We start from the raw sequence: 12,099 nt of genomic DNA, 5'->3' as shown, positions 1-12,099 counted from the left end.
ATGATGAGTGACAAACGTTGTCCCTTTAGGTTGATACTGGTGTTTTATAGTCAGATAATGATAGTGCCTTAATTCATGTTTACTTGACATGAATTAGTGAAGCTGTGTGTACTTTAGAACCTTTTCAAAAGTATTCTAAAATAAATGTTATCAAAGCGAGGGTACCAGATTTACAGAAAATTGTTACCATAGTGAGAACAGTTATTCTACTTTCACATGTATCGCAATAAAATTACTGTACTTCAAAGTTGAGTGTAAGACCATTTTGTTAAAATGAAATACAAAATTGACTCTGTGCTGTTTGACTTGGTTATTTTTGTATCATTGCAGGGACTGAGTTTCCCTTATCAGTCTAGCCAAAATATACTTAATTATTGAATCAATACATATGGAACGTTTGTATAATAACCTCCAATGGCTCCATATTGTTCAGTGTTAGAGATGGGCTTGACTGTGGTTAATATTTTATAATGTCATGTTTCTGTGTGTACTGCACAGAGTTTCTTATAAACCTTTATGCTTTTCTGTACAATTTGTATTCATAGTCTGCAGTTCATGAGGACCTGGTGATATCCAGTGTTGCTTGCAGGAGAAACTGGACCTCTGAAGCAGCTGATCACAAACCCTGGCCCCGGATCAGAACCGTAGATCAAGGGCCATCACTCTTCCTTCCAGATTCAGAACAAGGACCGAACCACGAGGGACAGAGACTCCACCACACAGAACACAACCAGTGGACAGGTTGACTGAACAACCTCAGTCCTGTGGTCATCAGAGAGACGGAGGCTCCAGTCAGGGATCCAGTCTGCAGCCCAGACCCTTCAGTCTCAGTGCAGGGATGAAGCAGGGCCTGGGGCTGATAGATAGACCCTCCTGTTCCTATGATACAAACACCAGTGTCCATAATGAAAAAATCAGGTCACCCTGGGCTTCAGCCTCCACAGAGAGTCTATCCCAAGTCTGTCATCTCCTTCAGGATCTTGTTTAATGCCTGGTGAATGGGTTCATAGAAGGTCTGGGTCTATGCCTGGGTCTAGACTTCCTCAGTATGGTTACCCCACCAATACAGACAGGGTCAGGATGGGCGTTCACCACAAGAGGTACCTAGCCCGCTCTCTAAGCAGAGTCTCTCCCACTGGATTGTGGAGGCTATCTCCCTGGCATATAGCAGCAAGGGTTACCTACTGTACGCGCCAACTCCACCAGGGGTCTGGCAGCGTCTTGGGCGTTGTTTAAAGGGTTGACTGTAGGAGATATTTGTGCTGTGGCGAGTTGGGCATCACCACACACTTTTGTGAGGTTTTATCGCTTGGATGTCACTGCTCCATGTTTAGCCCACAGCATGCTTACTGCGGGGACAGGGGACTGAAAGTTGACTGACTGAAAGGGAAGGTAACATTATGATTATAACTACTGTTCCCTGAAGTAACCAAGCCCGTTACTGGGCTCGGTGAAGAGCGGTATTAATTTGAAGGAATGAATCCGAGCCTTATGCTTATCACCTGTGGAAGGCGGGACTGCCAACGAGGAGTGGATTTCTTTGGCCTTCATTGGATTTTAGATCCTTCAATCATAGTATGTTATACCTTGTTTCCCTCCTCCAGGGAACAATAGTCATAACGTTACATTTGCTATTCTGTTAGGGCCCTCAACAGAGCTTTAGTGAGGGGGGGAGGGTGCTCATGCAGCTGGGGATCCGAAGTGCCCTGTGAGAGAGAGACAGGTTGAGATTACCACAGTTCGAGTGGGGCAGAAAGTTTCCTATGCTGAGGCAGTAGAGGATAGGGGTGAGTGATTTGACTGGGAGCCCCCTAGTGAGTAGGTCTGAAGAGCGAGATCCAGAGAGGATGATTTTTAGTAAGGTAGGATTTGAGTTTATTGCTATGGTTATGTGGCTCAGTTGGTAGAGCATGGTGTTTGCAACGCCAGGGTTGTGGGTTCGATTCCCACGGGGGACCAGTATGGAAGAAAAGAAAATGTATGAAATGTATGCATTCACTACTGTAAGTCGCTCTGGATAAGAGCGTCTGCTAAATGACTAAAATGTAAATGTACTGCACTGGTGGAGCATAAATCCCAGGAAATAGATGTGGTAGTGACGGCAGCAGAGACATTGTTGGGTGTAAGAGTTTAGCAGAAGATCAACAGGGGGGGTTCAAGAGAATATGTTCCACCCAGACTGTTCTCCTGGAGTAGGATCTGGTAGGGCTAAAGTAGTGGGGATAGGGGTGGTTGGTTTTTGGGGTACAGTGGTGTATATGTGTTGGGTTAGATGGTGGTGCGATTTACATTTTCACTTCCCTTTAACTCCTCTTTTTGTTACAAAACTGTAATTCATACTCCGACCTGTGACAAGCAGCAATACGCAACACAGCGTCAAGTCTGCCGGGAAATCACACAAAGACGTGACCAAGAAGAATTTCCAAGTTTGCGTTTTTATTGTTGTTACTGACACCTTTTGACACCCCGGAACTCAAAATATGACTAATTTAACTGCACAGCGTCACATACTTACCCCATGTAGTGTTTAATTCGCGTTGGAGACAGGTTGATACACGTTATCTAGGTAACGCTAGTTAGCTGCTAACGTTAGCTAACAATGGCTAACTGTATGGTTTTTCACACTCAAATAGCCTCCATCATGGAGGTGCTAGCGAATGCAGCCGTGGAAGAAATCTGTAAACTCGTGGACGACGACTATGCAGTGTTTCGTTTGGAAATAACTCAAAGCCAGAAAGAAAACAGGTCATTGCGGAGGAAACTACTGGAACTGAAGGTGGCACGGGAGCGCGCAGAGAGGACAATGCGAGAGCGCCTCCTCACCAGTCGTCCCAGTAGTGTCCGATACAGAGCAATGGCAAGAGGTACAGTACATTTAGCAGCAGGCCGAGACTTTGCGGCCCGTCCCCCTTTCCCCTCTGCACCCATAATTGGGTCTAGGATTTTTTGGGGGATAGTATGCAATAATTCCCAAAATTATTTACCTATAATGTGCAAAGACACAATAATATTATAACCAGATTCTTGTTTTACTGCATTTCCTATTTACTCAATGAAAACAATGTGATGCATGGAACATAATACAGTATATTGATAAATGAATAGTATATCAATAAGTTATGAGACATGTTACCTTACATCCTTGCCAATTGTTGACAGTGACAATAGTGTACAGTCGTGGCCAAAAGTTTTGAGAATGACACAAATATTAAATTCCACAGTCTGCTGCCTCAGTTTGTATGATGGCAATTTGCATATACTCCAGAATGTCATGAAGAATGATCAGATGAATTGCAATTAATTGCAAAGTCCCTCTTTGCCATGCAAATGAACTGAATCCCCCAAAAACATTTCCACTGCATTTCAGCCCTGCCACAAAAGGACCAGCTGACATCATGTCAGTGATCCTCTTGTTAACACAGGTGTGAGTGTTGACAAGGACAAGGCTGGAGATCACTCTGTCATGTTGATTGAGTTCGAATAACAGACTGGAAGCTTCAAAAGGAGGGTGGTTCTTGGAATCATTGTTCTTCCTCTGTCAGCCATGGTTACCTGCAAGGAAACACGTGCCGTCATCATTGCTTTGCACAACAAGCGCTTCACAGGCAAGGATATTGCTGCCAGTAAGATTGCACCTAAATCAACCATTTATCAGATCATCAAGAACTTCAAGGAGAGCGATTCAATTGTTGTGAAGAAGGCTTCAGGGCGCCCAAGAAAGTCCAGCAAGCGCCAGGACTGTCTCCTAAAGTTGATTCAGCTGCGGGATCGGGGCACCACCAGTACAGAGCTTGATCAGGAATGCCAGCAGGCAGGTGTGAGTGCATCTGCACACACAGTGAGGCGAAGACTTTTGGAGGATGACCTGGTATCAAGAAGGGCAGCAAAGAAGCCACTTTTCTCCAGGAAAAACATCAGGGACAGACTGATATTCTGCAAAAGGTACAGGGATTGGACTGCTGAGAACTGGGGTAAAGTCATGTTCTCTGATGAATCCCGTTTCCGATTGTTTGGGGCGTCCGGAAAAAATCTTGTCCGGAGAAGACAAGGTGAGTGCTACCATCAGTCCTGTGTCATGCCAACAGTAAAGCATCCTGAGACCATTCATGTGTGGGGTTGCTTCTCAGTTAAGGGAGTGGGCTCACTCACAATTTTGCCTAAGAACACAGCCATGAATAAAGAATGGTACCAACACATCCTCCGAGAGCAACTTCTCCCAACTATCCAGGAACAGTTTGGTGATGAACAATGCCTTTTCCAGCATGATGGAGCACCTTGCCATAAGGCAAAAGTGATAACTAAGTGGCTCAGGAAACGAAACATCGATATTTTGGGTCCATGGCCAGGAAACTCCCCAGACCTTAATCCCATTGAGAATTTGTGGTCAATCCTCAAGAGGCAGGTGGACAAACAAAACCCCACAAATTCTGACAAACTGCAAGCATTGATTATGCAAGAATGGGCTGCCATCAGTCAGGATGTGGCCCAGAAGTTAATTGACAGCATGCCAGGGCGAATTGCAGAGGTCTTGAAAAAGAAGGGTCAACACTGCAAATATCGACTATTTGCATCAACTTCATGTAATTGTCAATAAAAGCCTTTGACACTTATGAAATGCTTGTAAATATACTTCAGTATTCCATAGTAACATCTGACAGAAATATCTGAAGACACTGAAGCAGCAAACTTTGTAAAAATTAATATTTGTGTCATTCTCAACTTTTGGCCACGACTGTACAATATAGCCTTGAGCATTTACAGTATCTAACCTAACCACCACTTTTCCCCCACTCTCAGGTGAAGGACATCTCACTGGAGGCCACAGGAGCTTTGTGAAGCCAGCGGGACACAATACATGGAGAGATGACCAACCAATCACTGTTGATGAGGGGAGTGGAACCTCAACCCAGCACTTTATTGTGATCGAGGTTAGTGGTGCATAAAGAATGAGAGTTACTTTGTAAATCAAATGTGCCTGTTTATTTCAGTAGGGCTCCCCTTAGTTATTCACTTGTACAGTACATCCTAATTTACCTGCCATAGGGGAACTTGTGAGACTTCCCTACGAAGTACTGGTAATAACCTTTCTTATTGTGTCAGTCTGCAGATGCAGAGGCTGCAGGTCCTGGGGTCAAGCTGGAGAGGTTTGAAGGAGTGGAGGACCCACGGCACAACAGAGACATCCAGTCTGGAGTGCCCCCTGTAGCCACGGAGGACCCCACCACCACCCCAGTGCAGTCCAGGACACGATGCCTCATCACGGAGGTCAGTGGAACGCCGAACGCCATCCTCAAGTCAGAGACAGACACCAAGACTTTAACTGTACACACAGGAGCTGATCACAGATCAAACCCGGGGAGACTGGGCTGTCCTCCTGCTCCCGGCTCAGAGTATTTACCGCTATTTCACCAGGGGACAGTTAATTCCTGTGGAGATGTTGATGGTGATGCGTTCGACACTGGCGGTGATGATCCATCTTGTTCTTACACTACAGAGATGGACCCTGGCAACATATCCTTGGGTTTAGAGACACAGACTGATCTGTCTAGAGGGGACTGGAACCGGTACAGTAGTAGTGTATACTCTGAAGGGTGCCTAGATAAGAAAGGGGAGGGTCTGATTGTAGATGAAGTGACTGTGAAAGTGGAGGGTGACGTTCCTCCCACATGGAATGCAGATAGTCACCTAGGGGACGGAAACTCACAGGGCAGAGATTTCTTTGATTACAGTGGAAGCTTAGAGACAAATCTAAATGTTGCCACCCACTCCCTTTTACACACGTTCAAGGATCGCGACCCAGAGTCCACTTCGATGGGGCCTTCAGATTCACACAGCCTCGTCCTTTTCGATCAGGTATTGAACTCAAACGACAGGGCTAGAGCCCAGGCTCAGGGAGGGGGAGCCACATCAGGCAATATTAAAGAGAAACGGTTCCTCTGCATGTTCTGTAACAAAGGCTTCAGCTGCCCCCAGAAGGTGGAGATCCACCGGAGGGTCCACACAGGGGAGAAACCATTCAGCTGTCCCCAGTGTCACATGTGCTTCGCCCAGGCCTGCAGCCTGAAGAGGCACCAGAGGGTCCACACAGGGGAGAAACCCTACAGCTGCCCCCAGTGTGAGAAGAGGTTCTCTCGCCAGCACCAGCTGAAGACGCACCTGAAGGTCCACACGGGAGAAAGGCCGTTTGCCTGTACGCACTGCGGGAAGAGGTTCTCCGAGAGGAGCTACCTCAGGATACACCAGCAGAAAAAACATTCCACTCTATAACATGGAAAGTAACCGTTCCACTCGATAGCTTCTGATGTTTAGATTAAACCCTGCATTAAAGACAAAGATGAATTTATTGTTGTCAGCAGAAAAGACCCAGAGATGCATTTGGAATAACGAGAGTTACAGATTTCAGTGTTGAATATTCCTGAGTAGAATATTACATCCAGAAATGGTGTGATATTTAAGGCATATACAATGCCTTTGGAAAGTATTCAGACCCCTTGACATTTTCCACATTTTGTTTCATTACAGGCTTATTCTATAATGGATTAAATAAATAAAAAATCATCAGCAATCTACACACAATACCCCATAATGCGAAAAACAGGAATACCTTATTTACATAAGTATTCAGACCCTTTGCTATGAGAAATTGAGCTCAGGTGCATCCTGTTTCAATTGATCATCCCTGAGGAAAGTTCTACAATTTGATTGGAGTCCACCTATGGTAAAGTACATTTATTGGACATGATTTGGCAAGGCACACACCTGTCTGTATAAGGTCACACAGTTGACAGATCATGTCAGAGCAAAAACCAAGCCATGAGGTCGAAGGATTTGTCCGTAGAGCTCCAAGACAGGATTATGTCGAGGCACAGATCTGGGGAAGGGTACTAAAACATTTCTGTAGCATTGAAGGTCTCCAAGAACACAGTGGCCTCCATCATTCTTAAATGAAGAAGTTTGGAACCACCAAGACTCTTCCTGGAGCTGGCTGCAGGTAGACTCAGCAAATCTCTAGACTCAAATGATGTAGAAGTACAAAGTAAAAACAGCAGTAGTGGGTCAATTTGCGCAACAACTAAGAGCGTTGAAGCGAGAGGCTATACTTCTCTGCGGTTTTGGTCCCACAGCTGTGCACATGCGCAGATACTCTTTGTGACTAGGTGAGAACAAAGTCTTGCATCTCACTCATCGCAATATCTGCAGTGCTGCTCGTAGAAACCTCATAACGCTGAGTATTCCTTTAAAGACAAAGGTTGATTCTCATCCACAGATTCATTTGGAATAACAAGGGTAACAGATTTCAGTGTTGAATATTCCTGGGTAGAATATTGCATCTAGACAATGCGTGATATATATATATATATAAGGCATATTTAAGCCTAAAAAGTCTGTTACATATTGTGTTTGTACTAGGATATATGATGTTCATAAATGCCTATTTCACTGTTTCCATTCAATTACTCTTTTTTTCCCAAGACACGTTTAATGACAAAATTAATGCAGAATTCTTTTTGAGACGTATGTGTGGTTTTCATATGGCGTAAGTTAAAACTTGTTTGTTTAATAAACACAAAATGGGACTTTTCATTGTAAGACTTTCATTGAGACTCTCTTTAGTATACATCACATCTGATGTCATCCTATTCTGCATACACCAGACAGCGGCTTATAACCAATATACACTTACTAAATATACCCACACACTAACAAACACCTACTGTACACGTCAAAATAGTTTAGTCAGGTGTGTCTGATGACCTTTGACTTATCATAGCTGACTATTTACCCACAACATCATATTTATATCCATCATGATGGGTTTAACAACAATGAAGTCATTCTGTAACTACAGTATAGGACTCAAACTTAGTGGGGATGGGTAAACACTCCATGTTGAAAGTGTGTTTATTATCTGTGTGTACGTACCTGAGGGAGTGTATGTCTGTGTAATCTGTATCATCTGTCTCTTCCAGGAGGAGGGTCCAGAGGTGATGCTGGTGAAGGAGGAGGGGTATGAGGAGGGTCTGAGGAACCCTGAGGGGACCATGGTCATGGAGGACAACCAGACTACACCTCCTCCTGAACCCACAGAGGAACCAGCTGAGCAGCACAGGACCACACACAGTCTCACTGAGGTATGGATAAGGGCCAGGTCTTGATCAATAACTCATTGTCCAATCAGAAGATGCTCCATAGCAGGTTGCTCATATCAGATGTCTTGATCCAACATCCTCTCACTCTGTATCTCTTACAGTCAGTAGACATGGAGGATGGGAAACCTGATCTGCTGCTGGTCAAAGAGGAGACAATAGAAGACAGACCAGAGAGCATTGACCTGCTGAGTGGACTAAAGATGGGGGAGCAAGGTAAGGGAGAAATACATATAGCCTACATACAGTAATAGATCTTCAATGGGAATAGTGATGCACCTGGCTATTATTGACGACAAAAAAATCCATATGTAGAGTTTTCTCTGCCATGTTTGTAAAGTCTATTTTCTAAACTCTTCCTGAAGGTGGTTGGCTGGAGGATAACAGAGGCGACTGGGCGGCCATATTGGATTACCATTCGGGTGCAGCCAAGGGCCCAGGGGACGACATCACTGAGCAGGCCAGGACCAGAGGCGACATAGTGGAGGTCAGTGGATGGGACAGCGTCCTCAACTCTGGGCTGGGGAACAACACTGTTAACCACAACCAGAAACAGACTGACGAACACAAACCCACAACCAAACTTAGTCTCCATGACAACAGACTAGCTGAGACCAGGGCGAGGTGTAGATTTGGTCTGCAGAGACAGGGAGGTGTCCGTATGCAGGGGAAGAGAACAGACACAGACTCGGCTAGCGATGCTCCGTCCTGCTCCTATAGTTGTGATTCAGAGAGACTGATGGCGTCTCAGGTTAACCCCCTATCAGGTGCTGCCTTCAGCCTGCCTTCTATAGGATCTATCAACTGGAACATGGACCCTGTGACCCTGACCTTCATCCTCCTCACACTCTCCTACTGTTAAACCAGACCTCAGACAAGCCCATTGACAAATTACAGTAGTAGTGCTATCAGCAGATATAGTGGCAAGGAGAAGCGCTTCCTGTGTTCGTTCTGTGGGAAAGCCTTCACTGTCCCCAAGCAGGTGGAGATCCACCAGAGGATGGACAAGGGGGAGAAACCATTCGGGTGCCACCTGTGCCGGGACAGTTTACCAGACACATCCAACCTGAAGAGGCACCAGAGGGTCCACACAGGGGAGAAACCCTACAGCTGCCCCCAGTGCGAGAAGAGGTTCTCCCACCAGCACCATCTGACGATGCATCTGAAGGTCCACACTGGAGAGAAGCTGTTCGCCTGTACACACTGCGAGAAGAGGTTCTCAGAGAGGAGCTACCTCAGGATACACCAACATGAAATGCACACGGCCCATGTAATATAGTATTAGTTAGTTTGTAATTAATTCTGTTGGTTTTGGATGTAGTAGGGAAGTGAGGAAATATTGTGTATGATGAGGCAGAGTAGATGATATGGGGATGGTTGGTGTGATGGTGTCTGTAAAAATGATTCACTGATGAAAAGTGAGAACCTTGTCCTCTTTGATGCTGTGGTTTATAGTGAAATACCAAGTGTCTTATTACATTTTTCCTTCAAAATATTAAAAAATATATTCTATGAAAGTGAAGGTTCCAGATTTAACTGTATGACCATTTTGTTGAACTGAATTACAAAATTGACAGACAATTTTTTAAATAATTGCAGCGACTGGGTTTCCCTTATCGCAGTGGAACAAAACATTACAATTGTTTTTTATCAACACATATGGACATTATTTATATTTATGTATTTATAATAAACTCCAATGGCTCCATATTGTTAGGTACTTGAATCACAGTGTTTAATATGGGCTTGACTGTGGTAAACATTTTATAATGTCATATTTTGTGTACAGCAAAGTTTCTTATGTAAAACTTTATACTTTTCTGTTCAATTTGTGTTTAAAGTCTGCAGTCCATGAGGACCTGCTGATATCCGGTGTTGCTGGCTGGAAATACTGGACCTCTGAGGTGGCTGGTCACAAACGATGGCCCCGGATCAGAACTGTAGATCAGGGGCCATCACTCTTCCTTCCAGAGTCGGAACAAGGACCGAACCACGAGGAACAGAGACTCCACCACATAGAACACAACCAGTGGACAGGTGGACTGAACAACAGTCCTGGTGGTCATCAGAGAGACAGAGGCTCCAGTCAGGGATCCAGTCTGCAGCCCAGACCTTTCTCTTCACAGTCTCAGTGCAGGGATGAAGCAGGGCCTGGGGCTGATAGAGATAGACCCTCCTGTTCCTATGATACAAACACCGCAGTATCCATGATGAACAGAGAAGGTCACCCTGGGCTTCAGCCTTCACATACGGTGGTGGGTGAACCCCTTGGGGGTAGTCTAACAGGAAGTCTGTCTTCTCCTTCAGAGTCTCCTCTAATGCCTGGTGACTGGGTTCATAGAAAGCCTGGACCTGGGTCTAGCCTTCCTCAGTTACCTCATGGTTACCCCACTAATACAGACAGGGTCAGGATGGGTGTTCACCACAAGAGGTACCTAGCCTATAACACAGCACACAATCCCAACAACACCCAAACAATGACTAGAGGTCAAGGAGGGAGCTCAAAGACTAACCATCTGAGGGTGGTGGCACCTGCTTCTACCTCCTCTGGTGTCATTGGGTCACAACGTGAGAGGCTGAGCGTTAGGACGGACGCTGACAAGCTTTACTCCTGCTCCACATGTGGGAAGCGCTTCGCTGAGGCAAACTATGTGAAGGAGCACCAGACCGTTCACACCAAGGAGAGGCCCTTCAAGTGCAAACTATGTTACAAGAGCTTCTCCTTCCGGAGTAGCCTTATCAGACATAGGAGTGTCCACAATGTGGAGAAATCGGAACAGTGTGGCTAGAGAAGGCTCCCGAGTGGCGCAGCGGTCTAAAGCACTGCATCTCAGTGCTAGAGGCATCACTACAGACCCTGGTTCGATTCCAGGCTGTATCACAACCGGCCGTGATTGGGAGGCCCATACGGCGGCGCACAATTGGCCCAGCGTCGTCCGGGTTAGGATTTGGCCGGGGTAGGCCGTCATTGTAAATAAGAATTTGTTCTTAACTGACATGCCTAGTTAAATATATATTTTTTGAAGATGTACACAGGGGACCATACTTTAGCTATCATGTGAAGTGACCTGTAGTAAGAGCAGTGGAGTTCTGGAGGTGGGCATAACGCCAGTGGGCAATGAGTATACACACTTCTTAATCCCCACGATGCATATCAAAGTAGTGTAGTGGGGGTATACGCTGCATCAATAAGGCTGATGGAACAGATCAGAATGTTTATCTTAAAATGTTGATAAACTATTATTGCTTCACATTTTCGCAATGTGCACACAGTGGTAGGCCTATGCGCAAATGATCCAAAATGTGATTTGTGGGGAAACACTTAGTGCAACCGGGTCATCAGGAGGGATCAGCCAATCGTGAGGAATAAAATTGGCTACTTCAAAATGGAGATAGGCTCAGTGGCGCTGCCCATAATGGCACGGATACAGTGATGAGGCCTCTTTCCATCTCTACGTTTTGGCCTGACTGTGAAAGACCAATATGGATTCTATTATTTTAGGTCATTTAGAGTGTATGTCACTGTTTCACAATAAAACAATTACACAGGCCACCTTTTCTTCCTGTTTGGGAATTTTTTGGCACCACTTCACCACTGGGTAAGAGGACAATTAACCACTCATTAACCTTTTGTTAACTTGTCATTTGAAATAGGATTGTGTAAATACCTGTTTTTAGAGAGACAGTACCTAGGCTAGAACAAGGACAGTTGAATATTTACCTTACTGAGGTGATGTAGATGGAATAAAGTAATTCTATTATTTTCTACTCTAATGTTGCTAACACACTTTTCTTTCTAAACAAGTCTGCTCTCAGCTTGAAAGATACTGATCATAGGAGATGTGGGGCTCTATTTCTGGCTGGCGTTATGGCAGGGCAAGCACAGGTTAGTTTGCAATTTCAGTATGTAAAAACTGACACTGGCATTTTCCACCACATGCGCATGGTTCAG

At 45.1% G+C, this 12,099-nt stretch overlaps 2 protein-coding genes across 2 annotated transcripts; both read left to right on the top strand.

Moving 5' to 3' along the window:
* Positions 1-2,599: 2,599 nt before the first annotated feature.
* Positions 2,600-7,957, top strand: LOC106602497 (uncharacterized). The gene is made up of 3 exons (XM_014195169.3): positions 2,600-2,864; positions 4,798-4,928; positions 5,101-7,957. The coding sequence occupies exons 1-3, from the start codon at positions 2,600-2,602 to the stop codon at positions 6,265-6,267; spliced, it is 1,563 nt and encodes a 520-aa protein (XP_014050644.3). The 3' UTR covers positions 6,268-7,957.
* LOC145878512 (uncharacterized) lies at positions 7,572-11,700 on the top strand. The gene is made up of 4 exons (XM_082973785.1): positions 7,572-7,586; positions 7,971-8,132; positions 8,252-8,363; positions 8,513-11,700. The coding sequence occupies exons 1-4, from the start codon at positions 7,572-7,574 to the stop codon at positions 9,007-9,009; spliced, it is 786 nt and encodes a 261-aa protein (XP_082829911.1). The 3' UTR covers positions 9,010-11,700.
* Positions 11,701-12,099: the final 399 nt, after the last annotated feature.

Source organism: Salmo salar, chromosome 04, assembly GCF_965601325.2.
Source record: "Salmo salar chromosome 04, fSalSal1, whole genome shotgun sequence".
Lineage (NCBI taxonomy): Eukaryota > Metazoa > Chordata > Actinopteri > Salmoniformes > Salmonidae > Salmo > Salmo salar.
This window is presented reverse-complemented; position numbering and strand designations above follow the sequence as displayed.